This window comes from Physella acuta, unplaced genomic scaffold, assembly GCF_028476545.2.
Source record: "Physella acuta isolate Inbredline_101_S28 unplaced genomic scaffold, ASM2847654v3 ptg001943l, whole genome shotgun sequence".
NCBI classification, from domain to species: domain Eukaryota; kingdom Metazoa; phylum Mollusca; class Gastropoda; family Physidae; genus Physella; species Physella acuta.
In genome coordinates this window covers 94,985-121,026 of record NW_026733448.1, presented here as the reverse complement: position 1 = coordinate 121,026, position 26,042 = coordinate 94,985, and the positions used below count along the sequence as shown (strand labels likewise).

At 36.9% G+C, this 26,042-nt stretch overlaps 2 protein-coding genes across 3 annotated transcripts in view; one reads left to right on the top strand and one right to left on the bottom strand.

Moving 5' to 3' along the window:
• Positions 1–3,269: 3,269 nt before the first annotated feature.
• LOC131931318 (rRNA 2'-O-methyltransferase fibrillarin) lies at positions 3,270–14,061 on the bottom strand. Of its 2 annotated transcripts, XM_059288070.1 has the most exons (10): positions 13,949–14,061; positions 7,664–7,840; positions 7,524–7,547; positions 7,353–7,409; positions 7,132–7,229; positions 5,479–5,649; positions 4,767–4,899; positions 4,476–4,588; positions 4,124–4,269; positions 3,270–3,858 (listed from the first exon to the last, which is right to left on the bottom strand). In XM_059288070.1, the coding sequence occupies exons 1-10, from the start codon at positions 13,959–13,961 to the stop codon at positions 3,840–3,842; spliced, it is 951 nt and encodes a 316-aa protein (XP_059144053.1). In that variant the 5' UTR covers positions 13,962–14,061; the 3' UTR covers positions 3,270–3,839. The 2 variants fall into 2 exon arrangements, with proteins under 2 accessions (XP_059144053.1, XP_059144054.1); XM_059288071.1 differs by lacking the exon at positions 7,524–7,547.
• A 4,733-nt stretch (positions 14,062–18,794) lies between these two features.
• Positions 18,795–26,042, top strand: part of LOC131931315 (uncharacterized) — a 47,321-nt gene continuing 40,073 nt past the window's right edge. The window contains exon 1 of the mRNA XM_059288064.1: positions 18,795–18,882. The gene's annotated coding sequence lies outside the window, so the exon portion shown is untranslated. The remainder of the gene's footprint in view (positions 18,883–26,042) is intronic.

The window sequence follows — 26,042 nt, the reverse complement described above, 5'->3', positions numbered from 1 at the left end:
TGAGAAGATGTGAATAATATAATCGTGTGCGGAGCACGGAATATGGTATTATAATCCCTGAAGTTTTATTTGAATTAAATTAGCAAAAAGTGATGTAGAGTGTAAAAACACAACTGGAAATATAATGTAGGGCCTACATGCTTTGCACATTTTACCAAATTAAAAAAAAAACATTGGATTTAAAGTGGAAGAAAGTAAGCCCTCTGAATATAAACAAATATGAAATGATTACTAAATGTTTTGGATAGTCTTTAGTGTGATCTCTAAATGCTTTGTAGCTTCGTTGCTATAAAGGGGTCATCCATAAATGACATCACGCTTTTTTAATGATTTTACCTCCCCCCTCCCTCCCCTCCGTCGCAAATCGTCACAAAAAGCCAGACCCCCCCCCCTAAAATGACGTCACACATCAGCCTTCGACCCCCGTCAAAATTGCAGTTGAATTTTTCTTAAAATACGATATTTTTCCAAAAATCTTGTCTGAACTCTGTCAACATTGAGTATTTTAATTAATTCCTTTTACAGTTTATTAAAACAGTTTTCTAAAACGCAAAATAATGGCTAAAATTCGTTTTCTAACATTGCTTTTTTATGATGCAAAAGTGTGACGTCACACTATCAGAACCCCCTCCCCACCCCTCCCCTCATCACACACCGTCACAAAATTACGGACCCCCCTACGAATGTGACGTCATTTATAGACGACCCCTGTATTATTATTCTAAAAAATAATAAACCAGTGTTAGTTTTAAAAAATATGTTCCATCTTAAAACACTGATCATCGTATGTTCCAATTCGTGCCCCAGACACATGGGCTCGCCACAGAAAGCTCCCTCCACCAATGTAAGATAATAATTGTTGGTTCTTTGAGTAGACAATCATCGTTCAATTGGTCATGCATTTCTCCAGGGGGGGGGGGGGGGGGGGGGGAGCGGTGCCCCCCCCCCCCCAATCTTCCCGAAAAAATATCATTTGTATTATATATATATATATATAGATATAGATATTTATAGATATATAGATATATATATCATATATATATATATATATATATATATATATATATATATATATATATATATATATATATATATATATATATATAATACAAATGATATATATATCATATATAATATAATTTTACCAGTGTCCGCCCCCATCCCACCCCCGAGAAAAAAGTCACAAACACTGGCTGCCCTTAACCCACGTGACGGTCAATAGGGCAGATGAAGTAGAGTTCACATGTTTTTGTGACCAGCCGCGTGTACCTTTCCCTTAACATTCAGGTACACATCAGAGCTTTGGGTACTCAAACCCTGGATCCGAACTCGAAACTTTCGGGTTAGCAGTCGACCACGTCATGAAACACCCTAAACCTAACTCTAAAAAAACTGCTCGAACAGGCACTGATATTACAGTATATATCATTATCTTGTCAGTATGCTACACACATTCAGAGTTCATAGTTTGCATGTTGAATGAGTATAAAAAAATTAATTGATGTTTGTTTTATTCATTTTTACCATTTTTAATGCACGTTCATAACACTTTAGATTTGATAATTGTATGGATACCAGTCAAATAAATTCATGTTAATTTACTATTTACTGTGAATATGAATCTGTTTTTATTTTATTTTGGATATGTAAGTTATACTAAACTCAATGTGTCTGAGAGAGGGTGATGGGGGGGGGGGGGGGTGGTGGTTGATAGTGCCCCGATGATCTGAACAGGGGCCTAATTGGGGGGGGGGGGGGGCGGGGGTAACTTCTGGCTACTACAACTCTGTCTGGCGTCTAATCTGATCTATCGGTTTACTAAAATAAAATAAATATTTAAAAGTTTGTCGTCAACAAACTACGAACTCGGCCAGAGTTTCTTCCAGGCATCTCTCCCCCCCCCCCCCCCTCGAACGAAATTGAATTTATATAGAAAATATATACATTTAACAGTGTCCGCCCCCCCCCCCCCCCCACCGGAGATTTCAAGTACCCCCCCCCCCCCCCCCCCCCCCCCCCGAGAAAAGTCTGGAAGAAACACTGAACTCGACCAAACTCCTTTTACTCTACATGGAGTCACAATTATGTTCTACACACTATTTTTAGTTCCTATACATTAAGACTATTGAAATGCAAATACCCTGTCTTAAAGTGTGGGATAAAGATAGGGCAAGGGCTAGAATAATAATAAATAATTTGGTTACGCAGTCAAAACACAGAAGGGCCATAACGTTTAAAGTAAGAAATAAAGCAGTTATTTCCCTTACTTAAAGCAACCATTTCTCTTATGTTGAAACATTAATTCAAATGAAAAAGTTGATTTCTCTGTGTTGTTTTTAAAAAAAGTTATATTAAGATAAAAATTAGTCCTCACAATAATACATTGTCTTACTAAACTTGTATTTTTAATAGATATGCCGGCTTTAAAAACTGTAAGTTGTTTTAATTACCTATCCTTGATAACACTCTTATGGCATATCATTGATTACACGCTTAACCCCTTTTTCTTGATTGATTAGTATTATTTTTAAACCAGACAGTGACTGTCAAATGTCTTATTGTATATTCTTTTTTATTTTTATTTTAAAGTTAAAGTGTACTTTTTCTAATTCAGTGAAGTGATTGAGGATAAATGAAACACAAGTCATACCCTTTTCCCCTTTCAAACAGCTAATATCCATAGCAGTCTTCCTACCTTTCTATATTAGTATCTTTTTATTAAAGAGCAGGTTTTTCCCCCCTTAAACCTATTTTATACAATGCCTATCCAGACGACAAACCACGTCTGGTACTCAGGACTACTTGCCAGAATCGTAGAAGGCCACATAATGAATGTGGATTTATGGAACCTGAAAGGGTGTACCTGGTTTTTTTTTCTCTTGGTTCCTCTCCCTTTTGAGACTGGTCAAACAGAAAAAGGCAGGATATCAAAAGTACATCTGCAGTTTCCCTGAAGAAACAATGGACCTCATATGCAAGACTTCTATTGGTTCAAGTACTAAAACAACCCTGGATAGTCAAGTATACTGACACCTCCAGTACAACATCCTAACAGTATATCTTTAAGTCGACTCCATTTGGTTTTTAAAGATATTCACTCTTGAATCAGCCAACAAATTATTGATAAGTACTACTAAAATGATTGTTTTATCCCTTCTCAAATCAACCATTTAAGCCAAGTCATTACTTTTCAAATAGAAGAGCATTTGTTATGACTTGAAAATAAATCTAAAGAGGCCAATCTACCAAAAAATAAGGTAAATCCAGAGAACATGTCTAAAACATATTTTAATCATCTGTTCTGTATTCAGACATAAAAAGATGCAATGATATATACAAGAAGTCCAACATACATGTCCAAATAACATGTACAGAATGTATAAATGCTAACAACCCCAGCTGCTTACTGACAATCAATTCTTCTAAAAGTAAACAGTCTTTACAATAAAATGGCCATTCAAATGTTAAAATTAAACTACGAAATAAGTTTTAAAAAATTGTGAATTTACAGCAGTGTAAGTAAAAATTTTAGTTTCTCAGACATGAAACAAAAGATTAGGATTCCATTAATTAATCTTCAATTACACAGTCCTTGAAAACATTAGAATGTAAAACAGACCAGATCATTTATTCATGAAAACTAAATCTAGTGCTTGAAACAACTTGGGTTTATGTGAGTTAGTTTTTCATACTGGCGAGTCTGTCAGTCCTCAAGCTAAGAGGCACTTGGATAACATCCTTCAAGAATAAACAACTTTCTATTTCTCTCTGAACAACAGAACTGGTGGTAGTTAGCACAGCTGGCGATAAAATAATGGTGTATGTCTTTGTGCTGGGCTTTATTTCTTAGGTGGGGGTCTGTGAATAAAAGATAAATACAGTAAGACATCACACAGGACACACCAGGTAAAGACTTGGTACAATTCTTTTTCAAAACAGTGAAATGGTGGTAAAATAACAAACTATATAATTTGCAATAACTTTTCATTCGCCAGTACGAAATATTTTACAAATAATGTTGAAATAAAACTGCAAAACTAAGTTACTTTAAAAAAATAAAAAACCAATCATCAATAGTTTCCCCCTCAGTCAACTGAAGTTATCAGAATAAACCAGCACTGACCTGTATCTGCCAACAACAACAGCGTGATCCCTCTCATATGGCTCTAGTGTCAACTGTTCAATGGGTTTAATCTTCTCCTGCTTCAGTTTTTCTACCTCCCCAGCAAAGACGGCTGCTGGCTCAGCTGTTGAATCAATGCAGTTTGCCTGGCAAAAGTTGACAGATCAATGCTTCCATTCATACCAATCAATGTGATTTAAAAAATAAACAGCCAATAAATAAGCAAAATACCCACTGAATATCTTTTTCAAAAGATAATCATATCCCCCCCCCCCCCCCCCCCCCCAACCATCTCATCAACAAAAAGCAAGGTTAATGAACTGTTTAAAAAATATATGAAAATTAAACTCACTTTTATGGAAATAACAATGTGACCACCATTTTTAAGAAAACTGTGGGCGTTTACAGCAACAATTCTTGCTTGATCTGGCTGGGCAACATCAGCAAATATAACATCTACCATACCTGAAAACAAATCAATTTTTTACATTTTAAAATTCATTAAGTCCTTTGAAATCACAGATTTTTTCAGTTACAAATAAGATAAAGATTTTTTATTAAAATTATTAAAATTAAGATTATTTTGTTTTACTTCAGGCTGCTTCTAAAGCAAAATGCAAACGTTAAGGAAATCTGTACTCACCAACTAACATTCTGTACTTGTGTGGGTGTCTGGCATCTTCAATAATTGGAATAATATTTGTCCTCTTTTTGGCAACATTTAACAGATCTCTACCACTCCTATGTGAGAACTCAACAGCGTAAACCAAACCTTCCTGATAGCAAAAAAAAAAAAGAAAAATCTTGTCAACAAGAAAAAACATGAACACTCATGTCAGGTAAACAGCATCTGTATTTAAAATGCCAGCTTGTTAAAAAAATGAGCCACACATAGGACTAAAAACAGCCTAAGAAGTGAACCATATGCAATCACGCATTCAATAAATAAGTTTTAAATCCTAGCACATATACTCTCTGCAATTTAACACAGACAAAATCAATAGCATTCTTCTGTGCACCAGCAAAAAATTCCTAAAGCAGTGTTGACTATTGCTTGTCTGCTTGCATGGGAGATAATTCGAGTAAACACACTCAAGTAGTTTAGGAAAAACTGATATCTTGGAAAAAGTTCTAATAAGCGGAAAGATTTCCTATTTTACTAAGTGCATTTCCATGAAAAAAAGTGGTAAAGTTACATCTATGAAGCACACAAATTACCCCTGGTTTAAAAGTATGCAGCAGATTGAATATTCAACTGGCCACATTCTCTAAACCACTGCTTAAGTACAGGCTATACATATGAAAGTCCCACCACAAAGCCATTAAACAATATCTGATTGATGAAATATACTTACTGCACCAACAATATCTGAAACGTGACTGACTGTGGTCCCTGAGGCTGCACCCAAATACAAAACTTTAGCTCCTGGCTTTATGTGAATGTCTCCCACACCTCCGACAATGGCAGCTGCTAACTTAGATCTGAAGGGATTCCAAGCTCTGTATTCAATCTTTGTTTCACCCTCCTGATGTGACAAAAAAAGTTAGATGCTAATGAAAAAAGTGGTGTAAAATATTTAACTTCTAAACAATACACTTAACTAGATTAACAGAATTGCCTGCCTCTAGCAACCAAAGGTAGGAACTTGCATAGAATGAGTATGAAATAAATAATCTCTGTTGACCGGAAGTACTAATTTACGCTATTTCCAATTTCTAAAGAATGCATGTTAATTTATAAAGTACTAATAGTCCGCACTATTATACACATATTATTTAGCGTTCACTTCGTGCGCAATTCTTTTTTCTATAAAATTCTGTTCTATTTTAAAAAGTTTAGGTTAAGTAATTAAAAGTGGATTAAAAATCATGTCTATATTCAGAGTTGCCATCCCCCCAATATAAGAATATTTGAGAAAGTTTAGGGGATCACTCGCGGTTTATTTAATTACATTTTTTAGTTGGGTCTAGTACACATAATGGGTTGAACATTTAGTATTGTTACTCCATATTTCATTTACTGTATTATTACAAATCCCAAAAACTTGATGCTAATTTCAGTTTCATATATGAAAATTTATCAGAACATTTCTAAAACTGCACACACATTTCCCTACTCTGCCCAGGATACATTAGGTTGTCACAGAAAGCTTTTTCCATTTTTGTTCATAGCAACAAGTAATCACTTAATCAGAAACTTACGCTCAAAAGAAAAAAAAGATTGATTATTAAAATTTTGCGCAATCGCTACTAAAGCCTATCTCAAAACTCTCCCCAGTCTCTAAGCTAAGGGAGATTACTTCCAACTACTTTTCTTTGAGTTTGTTTTAAAATAAGTCTATGTTTTTATTTTTTTTAAAGGCACAAAATACACTTATTAAATAAAGAGTATTATTTTGCAGATAATATATTATGTATAATGTTTCTCTAATCATTATTTATGGTACAGAGCGAATTTAGTGATGCAACTATGTATTCCCAGTACGCTGCAGAAGGTCTCAGTAGTATTATTTCTAAAATTTAAAAATTAACATTTTTCAAGCAAAGTCTGATTGCTAATTATTATAGCTTAAATATCTAAAAATATAGAGAATCTAAATAACTATCTTTAAAACAAATTGAAAACTAAGATAATGCCAAAGAAATAGTTTAAGGGAAAAACAGTGTAAAAATTTGTCACTCAGTAAACTTAGTACAAAATAACAAAAAAATGCTCGAAACTTTAGGATGTTTGGGAAAAAAATCTTGTAATAGATAAAAGGAAGTAATGCTGATTGTGTCAAGTAGCATTGGTAGCGGGGGTGTATGTCGCATTCGTAGCAAATGAGTTAAGGGAACAAACAGATTTAAATGGAATGACAATGTGTCACAAAATTTTGCAATTTAGAGGAACACCTAGTAGGTTTGCTTGAATAAAAAAAGCCATGACAGATCAGGATAGAACTGCATGAAGAAACTATAAATAGCCAGCCTTCAGTGAACTAACAAGTTAATAACAACAAGCTTACCTCAACAGATATCCTCTTTTCACCATAAACAGATTCACCAACTGCAAAGTTTTTTGTGAGCAGAACATCTTCCTTGCCACCTCTGCCAATGAAAACTCCTGCAATAAAAATAACCAAAGGCTTAGCATTTTTAGAATGAAATGTCAAAAAAAAAATCAAACTCTCAAAAGTGGTAAAAATCTATTCAAAAATGCAAAGCGACAAATGCAAGGACCACTTACCTTCATACCTGTGTGGTTCCACAGCTACTTTTGAGCCTCCTCTCATACCACCACGACCTTTACAGTACGAAGTAAACTTTTTAGCATAAAAGAAGAATACAAAACTAAACAAAATATTTAAGCATATTAGTTTGTAGCTACTTTATTAATTAACTAAATTTAAGCACTTACCTCCACGTCCACCACCACCTCGACCTAAAAAAAAAAAAAAAAACAACAGTAACAGCCAACTATAAGACTAAAACTATACATTAGGCAGAAGCTATCGCTTTAAAATATTAGACCAAGTTTAAAAGAAGCAAAGTACAAACCTCCACGTCCACCACGACCTCTATCTCCAAATCCTCCACGTCCACCCCTGTCACCAAACCCGCCACGGCCTCCGCCGCGGCCCCCAAAACCTCCACGGCCACCCCCTCTTCCACCTCGGTCTCCAAATCCTCCTCTATCCCCAAAGCCTCCTCGGCCGCGACCTCTTGGTGTAAATCCTGAAAAAATAAAAATGACTCATTATTTTGACACAAATGTGTTGGGTTGTTAGTAGTATTGTAATCTTGACTAAGTTAGGCACATGGTAGGACCATGGGTAAAATCATGACATAGCGTCGGTTACCAACGGAAATACTGTAAACAATCATTTATTTGCCGCTATATTATTTTTAATACATAGGCCTAATGTTTAAAAATATGCAAGGATTGATTTTAGTTGCATTTTAAATAGGCCTATTGTTTTGCTAATTATTTTGTATTTCTAATTATTTTAAGTGTATGTGCTAATTATTGCTGCTACTAAACATTGTTCTACTTCTTTCTACTTTTGACTTTTGTAAATCTAATAGTCTTATTTTACTAACAGAACTAGAGCTAGATCTAGTTGTCGCAGATCTTCTGCTAGTTTTTTTCTGTTTCTTAAAAAAACATTAATTAGGCTACTACACTCGACTTTATTAATAATATTTAGAGTTACTGGAGTAATTTACGGTTTGCGGACACACATAGCGAAAAAAATCGGAACTTCCAACTTCCATGCAGTCTCATTCAATAACCACTTAACATAGAAAACGAAAAAAAGTCTATCACTCCGCAACCATTCTACTTTAATAATGTGTGTGTCATTTTGTATTCATACACATAGAACTTTAGCTATTCTTGTTATAGTGACTTTGGCGGCCTTACATGTGCGCGAACATTTTTTGCCCTGTTCCCAAAATTTTACATGTGTTCAGACACCTTTACCCGTCATTAAACATAGCACATTTTGTTCATTTTGAATAATTTAAAGTCAATGTAATGAATAAAAACATATATTATATGCATGTATATTGTGTTATAGATTGTCAGGTAATTTTAATAGTATAAAACCTTCCCACACTCCCAAAGTTCTTCCCATTCAGCCATTGTGGCTCACGCAGTTCGCTGCTAAGCCAGCCATGTCACATAATTTAACCCTTTCCCTTCAATAACCAGCCCCTTTTACTAGGTTGAATTATGGATTTTATAAAATAAAATAATTTGCTATTTCAAATGCACCATTAACTTCTTTACCCCTTAAGAGAACATTTGACACCACATTTAAATATCTAGCTTACTCGGTTGACGAGAAAAGAGAGAATTTGAAAATTGTCGTAGAATGGAAAATGACAGACAATATTGCGTTCTTGCCCCTCGACCGGCGTAACATGACGTCGTGGACTTGTGTACACGAGCTTTTAATTCCCCCCATGGTAATTGCGTCAGCTTAGGTAATTTACTCACCGGAAAATAACAAAAAGCAACTAGTTGATAATAAAACTAGATCACTCGCCTAATTGCTTGCTTACGTTTACTATTCTGTGGATGAAAAATCCCACCACGGTCGCGGGGTCACCGTGAGTTCAGCAGGCCTATAGTACACGTCATAGAACAAACACGCGTACATGAGATGGTGGGTGTCTTCACTTCTCTCCCCCCCCCCACTTCTTCAAGCAAATTGAAAAACAGACCTACTTCCCGTCATTTTTTTTTAAAAAGTTCTGTCATTTTTTTTAAGTTCACATATCAGGCATGCTAGACAGCCAGCTGTATATAAAAAAAAATTTTTTTTAACTAGATCTACGTCTAGCTTAAAAAAATAAATAAATGCTTAAAATGCCTGTAAACAGATTATTTAGCGCCAAAAAAAAAGGCTGCTGAACGAGCATTTTTTAAAATACGCAGCAATGAAAAAGGCTAACGGCCGATCAATTAAGTCTAAAAATCGCCAGTAATTAGGCCTAGCTCTGAAAAAGGCCACTGAACGAGCATCACTAATTATATAAACAAATAGGCCATGCAGCGTTGACGAGGTTAACTACCGGTCACGAATTAAATTCAATGCAGCTACTGTCTGCCCACAGAGAAGAAAAAAATCAATATACAAATAAAATTACTAATACAATAATAATGTCCATAATTTTACTTTTTCCGCATATGCTACAATTGAATTATAATTAAAATACTAGACTTAACTGTTCATTCCGCAAAAAAAAAAACTATTTGTTTCTGTCTGGCAACTAACGTAACAATGACGCAACGTTACTAAAAATAGCAGAGAGAAATTGTCGCATGGTTACTTACGGGGTAATTGGATTTTTTATAAAGAGAATCAATAATACTGTAAATATACATGGTAAATATCTCAATCATATATTAATCTACTGTTATACTGGCCGTTTCCCCCGTTATACGGTCTATTTTGGCCGCGGTTCAGTTTATACGGAGAGTGCTCCACTAGAAATCCTCTCATTATTTACAACCACAATTCTCGCGATTTTTTTCTGGCATTCTAAGGCCTATTATCCATTTTAATAGCATCTTGTGTTAAAATAATGATAAGAATTTGCGAGATTAACAGTTTTTTCATTTGTCGTGGATAGGACCCCTAAAATAAACATAAAAACAGTCAGAAAACGATGCATGACGTTTCAGGGTCAGAGGTCAATCCAGCCATCTAAGCAACGAACCGGCCTACCTTTTACGCTCTAAATTCTTATTTAATAAAATTTTTGTGTTGCTGTCCGCTCCAATGTAAGACCAAAAAAGTTAGCAAACACCCTTTTTTATTGTTCAAGCACAAAAAAAACCCATTAACCTTGACATTTACGATGTTCCATACATACATAGAAGCTATTTATAGTGTAACCTTTTAGCTAAGCATTGATTGGTTCAAGTTTTGCCCCTCAACCAACCCTAGGTTACTTCATCCGGCTGGTGTAAAAATAGAAATGTGCAGACCATGCAACGTTAAAAAATTTCTAAAAATAACTCTTGAGAGAGAAAACAGAAGTACTTGACACGGAAGTGTTCATAAATGAACAGTTTACGTGCAGAAGCCGTGGTTTCGCATGAGACATGCTTATTAAAGTTTCTATGAGCCAAAAACCAACGAAGTGTCCTAACCGAAGTAGTGTCCGGGCTTAAGTAAACTTCTCTAATTGTTGCTAATATTTTGTCAATTAGCCCTAAACATTAAATTAGGTTAAACCATGAAATGCACTTGACTCTATTTTTATTTCAACGGTCAAATAAACTATGGTTTACAGTAACAAATGTTACCGAAACTCAACAAACATTACCAGATAATTTCTGACGCTATATCGTGTTTTTACCAGACTATGGCTTGGGTTAGGGACAGGGTTAGCATTGACAGACAGCCATGTGTTAATTTTAAATTTAGTTAACTACCAGCAACTAACTAGGGTTGCCAGATACCTTTTCCGAAAATACTGGACATCTTTCCATCCTTCCCTTCTCAGGTATGCCGCAAAGCAGAAGAAGAAATATAAATACTGGACAAAGTATAGGGTAAAGGAGGGCGTTAAGAGCAGTGTGGTATTAAGCCCCAATCAACACCCCACCCCCACAAAACCCCCAATAACACTGCTAATCTACTTCTGAGGTAACAACCACTGCTGTTCTTTGATAACAGAGAAGCAGAGGATTCATTTTATGTAATTTATGACCCACTTGGTCCAATAGGGAGAGGATGAGACAGGATTTAATCCCACTGCTCTTTCCCTAAAATTTCTCATCTCCATAAAACCATTTTGTGAACTTTTTTTCCAAATAGACATAACTTGGGAAACTTTACTTTGTAATAAACCAAATGAGTTTTTCAAGCCCATTCTTTGTTCTTGTATTAGAGCATTGGTTGTTGTACATTTTAACACTATTTTTATAGCTATGGCTAGAATAGTTTTATTTTGGTGAATTTTTTTTGCACAGTGATTATTGGTGCCAAAACAAAATGGCCGACATTTGTCCCATTTTACCATGCTATAAAGTTTTTATCATTATCAGAGTAAAACTTGACTGATCATTACCATAATGGTTTTATTTGTTAGATAATAACTAAATCTACATGAATACATTAATTTTGTCCACTAGCTTGCCTGTTTAGAAAAGTTATAACAGATACTGTTATGTGGCTCTTGAAACCCTAAGTGCAAGTTTCTCATTTATTAGACCACTGAATATGACACTGGTATAGGAATAGTTAACACAAAATGTATTAATTGTTAAACAGACTTGTGTCTAAATGATAGAAATACAATTATAACCTGCTAAAAAGTAAAAATTCAGCCATCTGATGTTAGCAAGGTAATTTTTAAAACGGTTCACGTACTTATTACCCCTAAGGGGCAATAAGGCCGACTCAGCCCCCACCTGTTTCTAACCAACCATAAAACTTCTAATTTCTTTGTAGGTAACAGGAATAAATGCTCTTAGGTCTCAGCCAATCTGGGGTGGTATGTTATGTAATTTATGACCCTCATGGTCTAGCAGGGAAGTAAACAGACACATTAATACCACTGCTCCCCCCTTACAATTTCTTACCCCCATGATACCAAGCCCCCACCAGTTTCTGGCCCACTATAAAACTTCATCTCTTTGTAGGTAACATGGATTACAGTTACAGATCTCAGACAATCTGGGGTGGCATGTTATGTAATATATGACCTTCATGGTCTAGCAGGGTGGGGACCAAAGAGGAATCAGTACCACTGCTCTCCCCTCACATATTCTCACCTCCATGAAAGCCAGACCCCACCTGTATCTAACCCACCATAAAACTTCATCTCTTTGTAGGTAACATGGACTAAGTTCTTAGATCCCAGCCAACCAGAGATAGCATCTCCTTATGTAATTTATGGCCCTCAGGGTCCAGCAAGCAGAACAAAGGGGAAACCAGTACCACTGCTCTCCCCTCACAATTTCTCACCCCCATGATACCCAGCCCCCACCTGTATCTAACCCACAATAAAACTTATCTCTTTGTAGGTAGCATGGACTTAGTTCTTAGATCTCAGCCAACCAGAGATAGCATCTTCTTATGTAATTTATGGCCCTCAGGGTCCAGCAAGGAGAACAAAGGGGAAACCAGTACAACTGCTCTCCCCTCAACCTTTCTCACCTCCATGTCATGTTATGCAATGTATAGCACACATGGCTTATCAGGGGAAAGCATTAAGGCAGATTAGTTAGTACCACCCCTTTTTACATACAAGAATGTTAACTCTGGACAGCTACACACTAGTATACTAGTTACACACTAGGCATACTAATGTGCCTACTGTAAACTACTAGACTTTATGTCTTAGGCCCTATGTACACCTGCAATTGTATCAATTGTAGACTGGGCCCATTGGGGCCTAGTGATAGCTAGTATCAGTTAACTATTTTGGGGTTAGAAATTAATTATTTTTATTGCGGAGTTAGTCTAAACTAGTAGATAATACTTATTGCCCCATTGCCCGGCTCCTTTCACCCCAAATGCTGATTTTGGGGGTATGACAATAAATGTTCAATTAAACCCATTTAAAGTAACATATTTTATAAAATTTTCATTTTTGTTTCCCACTAGTTTCATTTTTTACAGAGATTATATAAGACCACACATTTTAAACAGAAAAAAAATTATTTCTCCTCTCCTGTTGAAGATAGAAATATAAATTTGGTACCAATGGAATTCTTAATCCTTCCTGTAACTAACTCATATGATTTTAAGATTAAATACTCAAAAATCAATTTTGAATGCTACAACCTAGATTAGTAGAAATCTTTAAAAATGTACAGGTGCTAAAAAGTGTGGCTCTTAACGCCCTCCTTTACCCTAATACTTGTCCAGTATTTGAGTATTTATATTTAATTTATCCTGGACAGTCTGCTCAAATACTGGACTGTCCAATTCAAAACTGGACACCTGGCAACCCTACCAGCAACCTTACACCCCTTTTTTGAGAAGATTCTATGATGGGACACTAGTTTAAAAATTCCCCCAAATCTAGAATCTCATTGCATGGCATATCTTGATCTAGATTCTACATCTTTATTAATATGAATTGATAGAGTTCAAACAATTCAAAGCTATCATTCACAATATGCTACACATAAACTAGCAGCTACAAGCGCTTTAGAGACGAAGCAGTCTCCTCAGCACGCTTGTTGTTCTCGGGGCCGGGGCATTGGACTTGCAGCAATGCTAGATTAAAATTAGACTACATATTCAATATTGCAATAATTCTAGTACAATTTTTAAAAATATTTAATACTATACACATTCTGATGTTAATTTTTACCTGGAGGTGACATTTTCAAACTAATAAATGGTCACAGCTGAAATTCTCTCTTCGGTAGGTTTAGTGTTGTGCCAGAATTGCACGTGTTTATATGAAAAAGAAAACTCTAAACACCGAAAAGGAAGAAATGGACGCTATTCCTTAAATACCGACTTCCACCAAAAACATCAAAGTAGCCTAGAAGAAAAATCGTGAGGTTGTCGGAGTATGTCAATGAAATTAGTATAGATTGGTCAATATTTTTGTATTGATGCTCGTATAAAATTATGTTTAATGCCGTGTAAAAGTTTAAGGTAGCACATTCCTCAAAACTGTGCCTCTGGTTAAATCATATTAATTTAGGCTAACTAAATAAATCTACAGTCTAAAGTTAGTAAAGTAGGCTACAAAATACGTAAGCCTCAAGATTTAAAAAAAACTATGCTTTCTTTTGTAAAACTGATTTTTATGCATCCATCTAGTAAACGCTTTAAAAAGTTTTTTGCATAATATGATCATATCAAAATCACAGTTTACAGTTTTAACATAATGTGGTTTCGGTTCAAAAAAAAACAAACCCAAATGTGTTAGAGGTCCACATGGTTATGTATCATACTCTATTTACGATCTAAAAACTGTCTATATGAATATGCGATAAACAAGGAACCCCCATTATATATATATATATATATATATATATATATATATATATATATATATATATATATATATATATATATATATATATATGTGTGTGTGGTGCCCTGTCAAATCGGCCCCGTTAATATGACCCCGTCAAATCGACCCCCGACAAAACGACCCAGTCAAAATAACCCCGTCAAATGGGCTCCCGTCATATTGACTCGCGACATATCGGCTCCCGACAAATGGACTCCCGACATATTGGCTCCCAACAGATAGGCTCAGGACATATTGGCTCCCGACAAAGCGGCTCCCGAAATAATGGCTCCCGACATAAGGGCTCCCCGACAAATGTGCTCTCGACAAATGGGCTCACGACAAATGGGCTCCCGACATATTGGCTCCCGGCAATTGGGCTCCCGACATATTGGCTCCAGACATATGAATGGCATGACCACTATTGGCATAAAAGTAACCATTTTGTCCTACCTACACTACCACTATAACCTCTTTTAATTGCCTGAATGAATTTTTTTTTTCATGAACCAACATCAATGCACAAACAAATTGAGCCCTTAACAGCTAAATTCCACCAATTCTAAAGTTTTGATAATGTTTAATTTACAACAGTAAAGATCCGTTGCTTAAAAACGAACACACAAGTGTCAATGTATGATATACATGATGTTTATAGGATAACGGCATTTTGTTTTGATAACCTACCAACATACTGCAGGTAGGAATGTCCATCGTCGACCCTTCTCCACACACACTGAGTTGGAACAGCCTATAACCGACATATTTATGGAAGGCAAAGAGTATTTCTTATAATAGATAAATTATTATAAAAATAAGGCCTGGCGAACAAGAGATGCATACGTTGTATTACTTAGGTGTTGAATAAGCTAACTCTAAAGAATATTGATGAAGGGGTCCCACTGGGAGACCGTTTTGCCGGGAGACTTAGTCTCTACAGAAACCGTATTGTCAGTGGTCCTTTAGTCGTGAGCCAAAATGACGGGAGCCTATTTGTCGGGAGTCGTAATGACGGGGGCCGCTTTGTGTCGAAACTAAATGGCGGGAGCCTATTTGCTGGGAGTCGTAATGACGGGGGCCGTTTTGTCGAGAAACTAAATGACAGGAGCCTATATGTCGGGAGCCTAATAAATGACTGGAGCCTATTTGTCGGGAGACTATATGACGGGGTCCATATGTCGCTGACCCTTTTGTCGGGGTCGATATGGCGGGGTTGATTTGACGGGGCCGATTTGTCGGGGTCGCTTTGACGGGGCCGTTTTGTCATTGGCTGTTTTGACGCCGCACACACACACACACATATATATATATATATATATATATATATATATATATATATATATATATATATATATATGTTTATATACCGATCCTGCCTCACCTTTTGATCAGAAGCGATCAGTGTTTCTTCCAGACTTTTTTCTGCGGGGGGGGGGGGGGGGGGGCACTTGAAATTTTCGGGGGGGGGGTAGACTTTCTATAAATTATATACATTTCTTTTCGAAGAGATGCCTGGAAGAAACTCTGGAAGCGATCTTTATCTTTAGTGCCTGTCCGAGTTTTATAATTAATCCTTCAGCACATAAAAAAGAAACCATTTTTAAACACTGTAAATTAGCAAAATACCAACGTGGACGTTTTGCCGAAATTTATTTTATTTTTAAGCATCTTTCAGAATATAAAAGGAATGTAACAGGATTTTCATTTATAGTCATGCAAATAATGTTTATTTGCAAATAATACATAATTTTATAATAGAAGACCAGTTTTGATTAGGTTATATAGATCTAGGCCTAGTAGCTTTCTTGTCGATTAGATCAGTAGCCTAAATTTTGCCAAATTAAATGTCCATCATATACTACGCATTAATAATATACACATATATTGTTTACTGCTATAAAATTGTTAACATATGTTTGTATTGTGTAAAGGCCTATAGCTATGGGAGGTTATAAATTGAAATTATTGTTACATTATTCTTGGTTTTTACCATTTTGGTAAAACAGCCAAATTTTGGAAATTAAAAGCTGGAAAGCGCTTATTACCGGTCAGTGGTCCTTAATTTAACTATATTTATTTTGCCATTCACAATTGATGAAGACATTTTTAAAAAATCAGTTTGCAATTCAATAATACAGCTCAACTTAAAATGCGTTTTTTAATAATTCTTTTTTATATATACTTCTATCGGCGCCCTTATAGGGTCGGCACCCGAGACACCACCCCCCCCCCCCCACACACGCTATTTACGTTAGGGAACTTAGATGACATCCATCTTGATTTTGTTGTTCAATAGAATGAAGACATACGAATGTAAAGGCGAGATGGACAGGACATACTTATTTTTAAGTAGGCCCAATCTATACAAATGTTATTTTGAGATAACTAATTCATTCGTCTGCTCGGGTATATTATTATGTAGATTAGTTTTCTACCTATATAACCCGCACAAGATTTATTTAAAACAATTAAAAGACAATTTATTAGTAGAAAGGAAGTGAGGATGGTATGCGGAATATTCTCAAAAAGACAGAACTAGGCAGGCGTTGGATTGGAACCCACGGAGAAAGAGAAAAAAATGTCACGGAGAAGACGCCCCCACACCTACATGACAATTGGATGTGCCGCTGTGTCCTATCTAGTAAAGTCAAAGGTGTGTGTGTGTGTATGTGTGTGATAATGGGGGTAGGGTTGCGGACCGATTGACACGCATCAAAGCAAACTATGGCCAATGTTAACGAGAAAGACTTGTTTTTTTTTCAGTTAGTTAAATAACATATTGTAGTTAGTCTGTATAACCGACATCTCATTATATGCACAAGGGTGACACTATCCGAGATAGGGGTGATATCATATATTTAAAAAAAAATATGTTAGTCTATTATACATGTAGGCTAACAATTTTTGCTCTCCACCGTTGGAAAAGTCGGGGGTCTTTTTACCAGTCACTGTCAATGTTAGTGTTTAATTTAGAAATCAGTTAATCAAGTCCCTAAAGCCAAGCGAATAGCAGTCTATTATTTGAACTTTGAACTATGTAAAGTAATTCAGTAACATGCAGCTCAAAATGAGCTTTATTTTTTTCTGCACCGTTTGTCGCCCTCATTCCCCACTACCTTAGGGTCGGCGCCCGGGGCGCATTTTTCTGTGTGCGCAATTTTCTGTTTGCGCATTTTTCTGTGTGCGCAAATTTCTGTTTGCGCTTATTTATGTGTCCGCATTTTGCTGTTTGCGCATTTTTTGCGCTGTTTTCCCGTTGCGTTTTTTCCGTTGCGCACCTTTCTGGTCGCCCCCAAAAAAATCACACGTGAGACCATAATTTAAAAACACTAAAACACCTACCTAAGATGGATTATATTTTTATAGCACTGAACTTACAATATTCGACGATATTTCGAAGATAATACAAATAATTAAGAATTTGTAGGCCTACCCACTTTATTTTTTTTTTAAAAGCAACAATATATATCACACATGCTTTATTCACACGGCTTAATATTTGAATTAGAGAATACGAGCCGGCCCGCGGCATAACATACGCCGCTATTTAGTTGTTTCTAATTTTCAATAATTCATAATTTGTGAATTCGACAGTACCAACGCTGACACTGAAAATATTTCTTTAAAACACTATAAGTAGCTCGTTAAGGACCATAACCCCCCCTTCCCTCCCCCCCTCCTCCCCCCCCCTACGTTTAAAATCGTTGGCTCTGCTTGTAAACATTTAGAGTGAACACAGCTCACTAAAACCATGTAGGGGTGGGGAGGTAGGGAGAGCGTTTGCAGCTTGTTTTCTAACGGCTCGAAGAAGAGAATTATATATATAGAAGATTAAATTATAAATTGGCCATAATAATAATACAGACAAGCTTCGTACAAAATAGGGGAATCCCCTTAAAAAATTTCTCAACTTTGAGATGGTGGCATTAAATTTAGTGTAAAATAAAATAAATACTTAATTTACCATTGTAGTGAATTTTAAAAGCAACAAGATAGTATATTTAATTTTTTTTATTTTAAAAACGACTTTTTAAATTTTAGTAGAATGTAGATCTAGATCTAGTTCCACAACTAGATCTAGATATATTTTATTTTATTATTTCGATTTCATTTTGACATGTTTTTCCCCCATCGACCAATGGAAAGATGTTTATTTTTAGAAACTCCGGAAATGTTTTTTATAATAACTACAACACACTGTTGGACACACACAGTTTATTTACTGTGTCCTGTGTAACTGTACCAAATACAAATAGATTCTACGATGATTTGTTTTGGTAAGTTGGTCTCTCCATTGTGTATTTTAAAATTATACCCATAGGGCCTACTCTTATTAATATCAGTATGAGTAGACTTAGACCTATCCTTGTACTAATTGTATCCTTCAGAGTTCAGACGTCACTAGAAAATGACTAGATTTTAGATCTAGATTCTAGATCTAGATTCCTACTCTTGAGTCTAGGCCACTCTAGAGTGCTCATCAGTCAGTAGTAGTAGTAGTAGTACTAGTAGTCAGTAATGAGTAGATCTAAAAGGAGAAATCTAGATCTAGATTTCTAGATCTAGAACCTAGATCTAGATCTAGATCTAGAATCTAGATCTTGTACTAGAACAGGGGTCAGCAACCTTTTGAGACGGAAGAGCCAAAAGTTGCAATTTTCAACATTTCCCAGTTTTTAAAGAGCCACTAGCATTATTTTTTCCAATAATTTTGGCATTTGGTTAGGATTAGATCAATTAATTTGATTTTTTTATTTGAAATAAATACTAAATAGGCCTAGCGTTAAATAATATTAAATATGAACTAATGTCTAATTGATTCATATAAAAACATACCGATGTTTCGCACAAAAAGTGTTTTACCTAGCTCTGCTATGATAAAATTACTAAATTAGTAGGCCTAATCAAATAATATAAATAATATATAGAACTAGGACTATACCAATCCACTTTAGAGGCCAAATTACTTTTTTTTTACTTTCTATACGACATCACCGGCTCAGAAGGTGTCTCCCACAGCCAGTCAGGCCTCCACACGGCAAACCCTGACTAACTGGCTTGAGTATCAGTTTGATTACCGTATCAGTCACTTCCCTCCTTCGTTCCACACCGGACTATCTTCCACCTTACTCGTACCCCAGTACCCGGCTCAACGGTAGAAGGCTAATAACTACAATACTACGTCACTCAGGCCAAAAAATGCATACTGAAAGGTAGTTGAATGCATTGTGTATTAAATAGCAATCCCCATTGAACGATATTCGAAAAAGCTGACACTTGGGCTGTGGCAAACATGGAATAGTTGTCATGGGGCTGTCCACAGCACGGCTGTGGGGCTAGACCTGATCCCCAAGCGGCTGCCAGCTGTCAGTATATATTTTACAACACATCTACTCTCATTGTTCAATGATGAGTGTTTTTATTCTGTTTAAGTTAAACTTGTTTTTTTACAATATATTTTGTATTAGTTTTGATGTTAAAGAATATAACTATTAATATTTGTGCATGGAACTGGAGAGCCACACTTTGGCATCAGAAGAGCCGCATGCGGTTCGCAAGCCGCAGGTTGCCGACCCCTGTACTAGAAATAATCTCTAGAATCTAGCTTAGATTCAGAAGTAACTAGTTAAACTTTAGATCAAGATCTAGCTAGACTATTCTAGGCTAGATCTACTACTAGTCTACTAGTAATAGTAACTAGATCTAGCAGTTAACTAGTACTAGTAGTACTACTACTAGATCTAGTAATAAGTAATAGTAGTAGATCTAGTACGTTTTGAATCTAAAATTTAGGATTGTTGTTGTTCTAGACCTGTTATTTTAGGCTGCAGTTACTAGATTCTAGTTTAGTGTGTAGTCTGTGTGGCCCTCCATCCCTTATGCAAGTTTCAACTGCCCCCCCCCCCCCCCCAACCCCCACACACCCCAGAGATATGTTTGAAAGAAATGTAATCATCATCACAAATTTTTATCATAGCAACCTGCCCTCCCTTTGCATAAACATAATTAAATTCTAATGAAAATTCTCATGTTTTTATCATTTTTGTTTCAAAAACATAACATAATGGTACATGTTGTTTCACCCCCACCATCTCTCTCCAAGCATTTCATCATCTCAAAAGTAAGGACCATTGGGCATTATGATGTGTCATGAAAAACCAAATCTTGGCCTTAACCTAAGAGAACTAATTTTGGTATTTGTAATGCTTTTGCTTAGTGTTGCTATGATTAATATAATTAGCGCACCCCCCCCCCCCCCCCCATTGGTGTATCTATACCGAACCCAGTCTTCTCATTCCCAAAACTTCATGAAACATTAATTAATATGAAAACAGACTTGACTTGACTGCTGTTAAATACTGCCATTATTGCAAAACTGTGCTTATTTAAGAACAGTGGCCCTCATTATACTCTGATACTTAACCTTCTTAAGGTTTAAATTAACATGTATCTTTCATCCAACACCCACCAAAAGCGCTTCACTTGTTTAGAGTATTGGTAATTTACCTGGGTTCAGTTATATCCCAGGAGTTCGGTGAGTCGGGATGTATAGTATACATGTTGTTAGTGTAAACGTAGTGTACCAATTCCAGCAAAAATAACCCTGATTCAGCACACTATTTTGTTGTGTTAGTGGTTTTTAAAAAAAACCTGTGTTTTTTTGTATTTCTGGCAAACAGAAGAATGCCATATTAAAATAATAATAGTATAATTTAGCAGAGATAGCTGCAATTATATCACATTATGTTGCATTCATTTGCACCTAAAAAATAAATTGTAGCCGTATTTTCAATTATCCACTGCCCTTTATTATGTAAAGCTGCTTAATGGATACCTTAGGCCCAGTACCAAACAACCTCACAATATTAAGCATTTCATATTTTATTGGCCTAAAGAGTTATTGGAATTGACTACTCTTTATTTAAACTATTTTTAACTCCATAAAGTTTTTGTAATTACTTTTAATGGATTTTAAAATAATTGTAGATAATACATAAAATTACATTATAAGCTTGTAATAATTACACTATGAACATTAAGCCATTTTTAAAAAAACGTGATAAAGCATTGCATATTTTCTATAGTATCATTGTGAAATTTGTATCCATTTCTGAAAGCATTACTGCTTATATATGAATAGCTATTACTACCATAATCAATAATTTAAATCTAACTATTGTCCAAGCCAAAAACATTTAATGTTATCTCTAATCTGGAACTTAGGTTCTCAAGTTTCAGTAGCTGTGATATTATTTGGCCTGTTATGCAAGTTAGTTATTTGGCAAGTGTGACAAAAATTTCCACATAGGTGTTGTTTGGCAGCCAGGAACTTTATCTGGCAATGTAGAACGTCCAAGGTTTAGGCTACTACGTGATGTTGTTTTAGAGTTACAGAACATGTTATTCAACATAAATGGGTCAGAGTTCAAGACACATTTCTAAAAATAGGAAACATGTCAAAAATACATTGTAATAAGAATGGAGTTAATTCATTTTTTCAAGTGGTTTTGTTGGTTAGAACTCAATTTCAAGTTTTTAATTTGGGTTAATGGCAATGGTCATACACATACAGAATGAAATGATTCACATTTTTTTTTACAGATGATCTACTTAGTAACAAAAAAACAAGTGCAATGTTTAGTGTTTACTTTTGCCACTTTTAAATAGCACTACTTTCTTTTAAAATAAATATTCCCAGAGTTTCCCTCCAGGCATCTCTTGGGAGGGGGGAAGGGGGAGCAGTAGCGTAGCGAGGGGGCGGGACATATGTCACCGGGCGCCGACCTTAGGGGCGCCAAAATGGGTTAGAAAAATAAATTGAAAGGTTGAGGGGGGTGCAAATTAAAAGTATGAGGGGGGGGGGGTGCAGATCGAAATCTTGAGCGGGGGGTGCAAATCGAAAAGTTTGTCCCCGGGCGCCGGGAAGGGTCGCTACGCCTCTGAGGGGGAGAATGGAATTTATATAGAAAATACATACTTTTACCAATCTCCGCCGCCCCCCCCCCCCCCCCCCCGCTCCGGAAAATAATGAGTGTCGTCTCGTCGTCCCCCCCCCCCCCCCCCCCCCCCCCACTGTCGAAGTCGAATATGGTTTAGTTTCCATTGTGCGGGGGGAAGCCCACGTCACACTTTCGTCCTAGAGACAATAATAATTGTATCATTTGTTGTTTTATTAGTAATTTAACCTTTAGACAAGGGCGATAACTTGCTATTCAATCTTCTACGAATGTGTTGTTAGTACCAGTTTGCTAAAAAAGGGACATGACTAACGTTACTAAAAATATTTTATTTCTCGTGGGTGGGTGTGGTATACAATGTAGTCATCGAGTTATTCTTCATCTAAAATCTTAAAGAATAATAATAAGCATACTAGAATACATGTGTTATCTTAATAGCTAACAAATGTCTTTTCTGTTGCTTTTTTAAAAAATATCGCAAGACTATAATTAAAAACTTTTTCATACGGCTAAAACCGCAGGAACTTCGTAGTCGGATAATACTAATTGAACGCACGATTTCTAAGTTGACTTCTTCTTCCTTCTTAATTCCAGTCAAAAAAAAAAAAAGAAGGAAAAAAAATTGGAGTTGCAAAAAAGTAATTGGTTCTTAATCTTTAATGTTGGAGGGAAATGCCTCAAACACAATTAAGTTTTACGTGTCAACTTGTTATGCTTCCCATAAGCCGTTGATTCCGATTTCAACCTGCTTTTCTTTTTAGATTTGCTTCCATAGCCTCTGTCCATCCAAGAACAAACTACAAGGTAGCGGTTGTTTGATTTTGGAGTTGTCTTTCCTAGAAGAGTGGCTGTCCCCAGCAAACGATGAGCAATCCGATAACGCGGACTTCCACTAAACCATACCTTTGTAGGATTTCCCTTATGGGCAGGCCCAGGGGTAGACTGTCTGTGTTAAGACGACCGGGAAATGTTAGGGGCCCCAACCCCAGATTAAAATTTTGATAATGCTTTTTCCCTCATCAATTCTTAATGATCATCCTCAACTTTGATGGATATTAAAGCGACAAATTAGAAAAAAAAAAATAATCAAAGCACAAATAGGCCTAGAACTGGACCCTACCTGTGGGCACATCGGGTTTTTTTTTTACCTTGGGCCCAGCCTACCTGGATTTTTCCCGGTAGATCCGTGTGCCAGTCCACATTATGGTAGGCCTAGTGATTCAAGTTAATCTAAGGCAGCTCCGCGCAGTACTGACCACATTATTCCTTTACATGCCGAGGTCACTGAGACAGATACTGAAGGGAATATTCTCAGTGACTAGCATATCCACCTCAGAGGCGTAGCGACCCTTCCCGGCGCCCGGGGACAAACTTTTCGATTTTGCACCCCCCCCTCAAACTTTCGATTTGCACCATCCTCAACAAGATTTCGATTTGCACCCCCCCCCCCCTCAAACTTTCGATTTGCACCCCCTCAACCTTTCAATTTATTTTTCTAACCCATTTTGGCGCCCCCTAAGGTCGGCGCCCGGGGACATATGTCGTCACCCCCTCGCTACGCTACTGATCCACCTATCCCTAAAATCCATTTTTCCTCAAAACACATATGACGTCCCCGAATCCACCCACGTTAGGAAAAGTAAAGGCGGCTGGGTGTACCGCTGACCACACTATCCCTTCCCATGCCGAGGTCAGGAAACATGAACTCTACTCAATTTGCCCAATGGATCGCTAGGTCTAAAGAGGCATCTTTACACACATCCGAACCGGGATCCGAACTCGAGGCCTTCGCGCTAGCAGCAAAACGCCCCACCATTGGAACCCACCTGTATACAATGTTAAAGTAGAGATATTTCACGCGTCTCAAAGGCCTTAGTTTCCCATACGGTATTACCCATGTCACCTAAACCCACCTCTTTTTTGGGTTATCCCAGATAAATGTTTTGGTTTCGGTACATACCTTATAGTAATAGTACTACAACACATTTCCGAGAAAAGCCAACCTTATTTAGATCCACATATCGACCCGAACCAGAACATTTCTGCTATTGGTATATGCTTCTTTCAATGTGTTTTATATGATGAAGATATGTAAAGTTTCTACACCCTCTGTCCGCGTCTTCTAACGATTCATAAAATCCCCCCCCCCCCCCCCCCACAAAAAAAAAACAAAACAAAATCATTACATTTAAATAAAATATTAATTTTTAAAACTTAAAAAACAAAACAAAAAAACAAACAAAAAAAAAAACAAAAAAAGAAAAAAAAAACCCACCGGCGTGGTATTCTGGTAGTTGTATGTGTGCGCATGATACAACTCTCTTTCATAAGAGTTTTTCATGCGGTAAATTATTATCGATAATATTTTTTTTCGGAAGTTTGAAGTCACATGCTAGATTGGTTTGTCTTGTGACACACAATATCGTCCCAGCGTTTTTTTTGCTTCTTGGTATTTCCAAATTTAAATGGGTAGTGGGTGGGGGATAGGTTATAACCTGCGCAAACCTGACGGCAAATATCCGATTGGCATTAGGAGAATCGATTCTCCCAATATAGACATGCGGTGTTTTTTTTTAATAAAAAAAATTAAATTGTTTTTAAACTTTTGTTTACAGATAATAAGATGGGGCGTACTTAAAGTAAAAAAAAAATGACATCACGCATTTTTAAATTCTCTTTGCCCTCACTTAATTTGGTCACCGCATTACCTCACAAAAATGAAAACCCCGTTACAAAAAGCAAGACACCCGTCCAGAAAAAGCCAGAAATCGTCACAAAAAGCCAACCCCCTGCACCTCACCCCTCATAAAAGCAAGAGCTCAATTACAAATAGCCAAACTGTCGCCACAAAAAAACCAGGCGCCCCCACTCCTTCACAAACAGCAAGACTCCCCCCCCCTCCGTCACAAAAGACCAGGCGCCCACACCCCTTCACAAACAGCAAGACTCCCCCCCCCCCCCCTCCGTCACAAAAGACCAGGCGCCCCCCACCCCTTCACAAACAGCAAGACTTCCCCCCCCCCCCCTCCGTCACAAAAGACCAGGCGCCCCCACCCCTTCACAAACAGCAAGACTCCCCCCCCCCCCTCCGTCACAAAAGACCAGGCGCCCCACACCCCTTCACAAAAACCAAGACCCTTCCCTGTCACAAAAGGCCAGACCCTTTACACAAAAAAACTAGACGCCCCCCCCCCCCCACCTCCGTCACAAAAATCCAGACCCCCGTCACAAATGGCCAGATGCTTCCCATCCGTCACAAAAAGCCAGATCCCCACCACAGAACAGCCAAACCTCCGTCAACATAATAATTAAGAAGCCGCCCCTCCCCCCCTCTCTCTCCCCCCCCCCACCCCACTCTCAACTAAATTATTTCTCCACCCAAGACCTCAACATTGTCATGAAGGTACACCACGATTTATGGGCAACATGTCATGCTTAAATGGTGGTGCGAATGTTATCATTTTTATTAGCGTACACAT

Excerpts from the sequence above, each read along its gene's own strand:
- LOC131931318 (XM_059288070.1), bottom strand. Across the intron at positions 7,230-7,352 it reads GGAACCACACAGGTATGAAG|GAGTTTTCATTGGCAGAGGT; the intron begins GTAAGTGGTCCT and ends TTTTTATTGCAG. Across the intron at positions 4,900-5,478 it reads TTTCAGATATTGTTGGTGCA|GAAGGTTTGGTTTACGCTGT; the intron begins GTAAGTATATTT and ends TTTTGCTATCAG.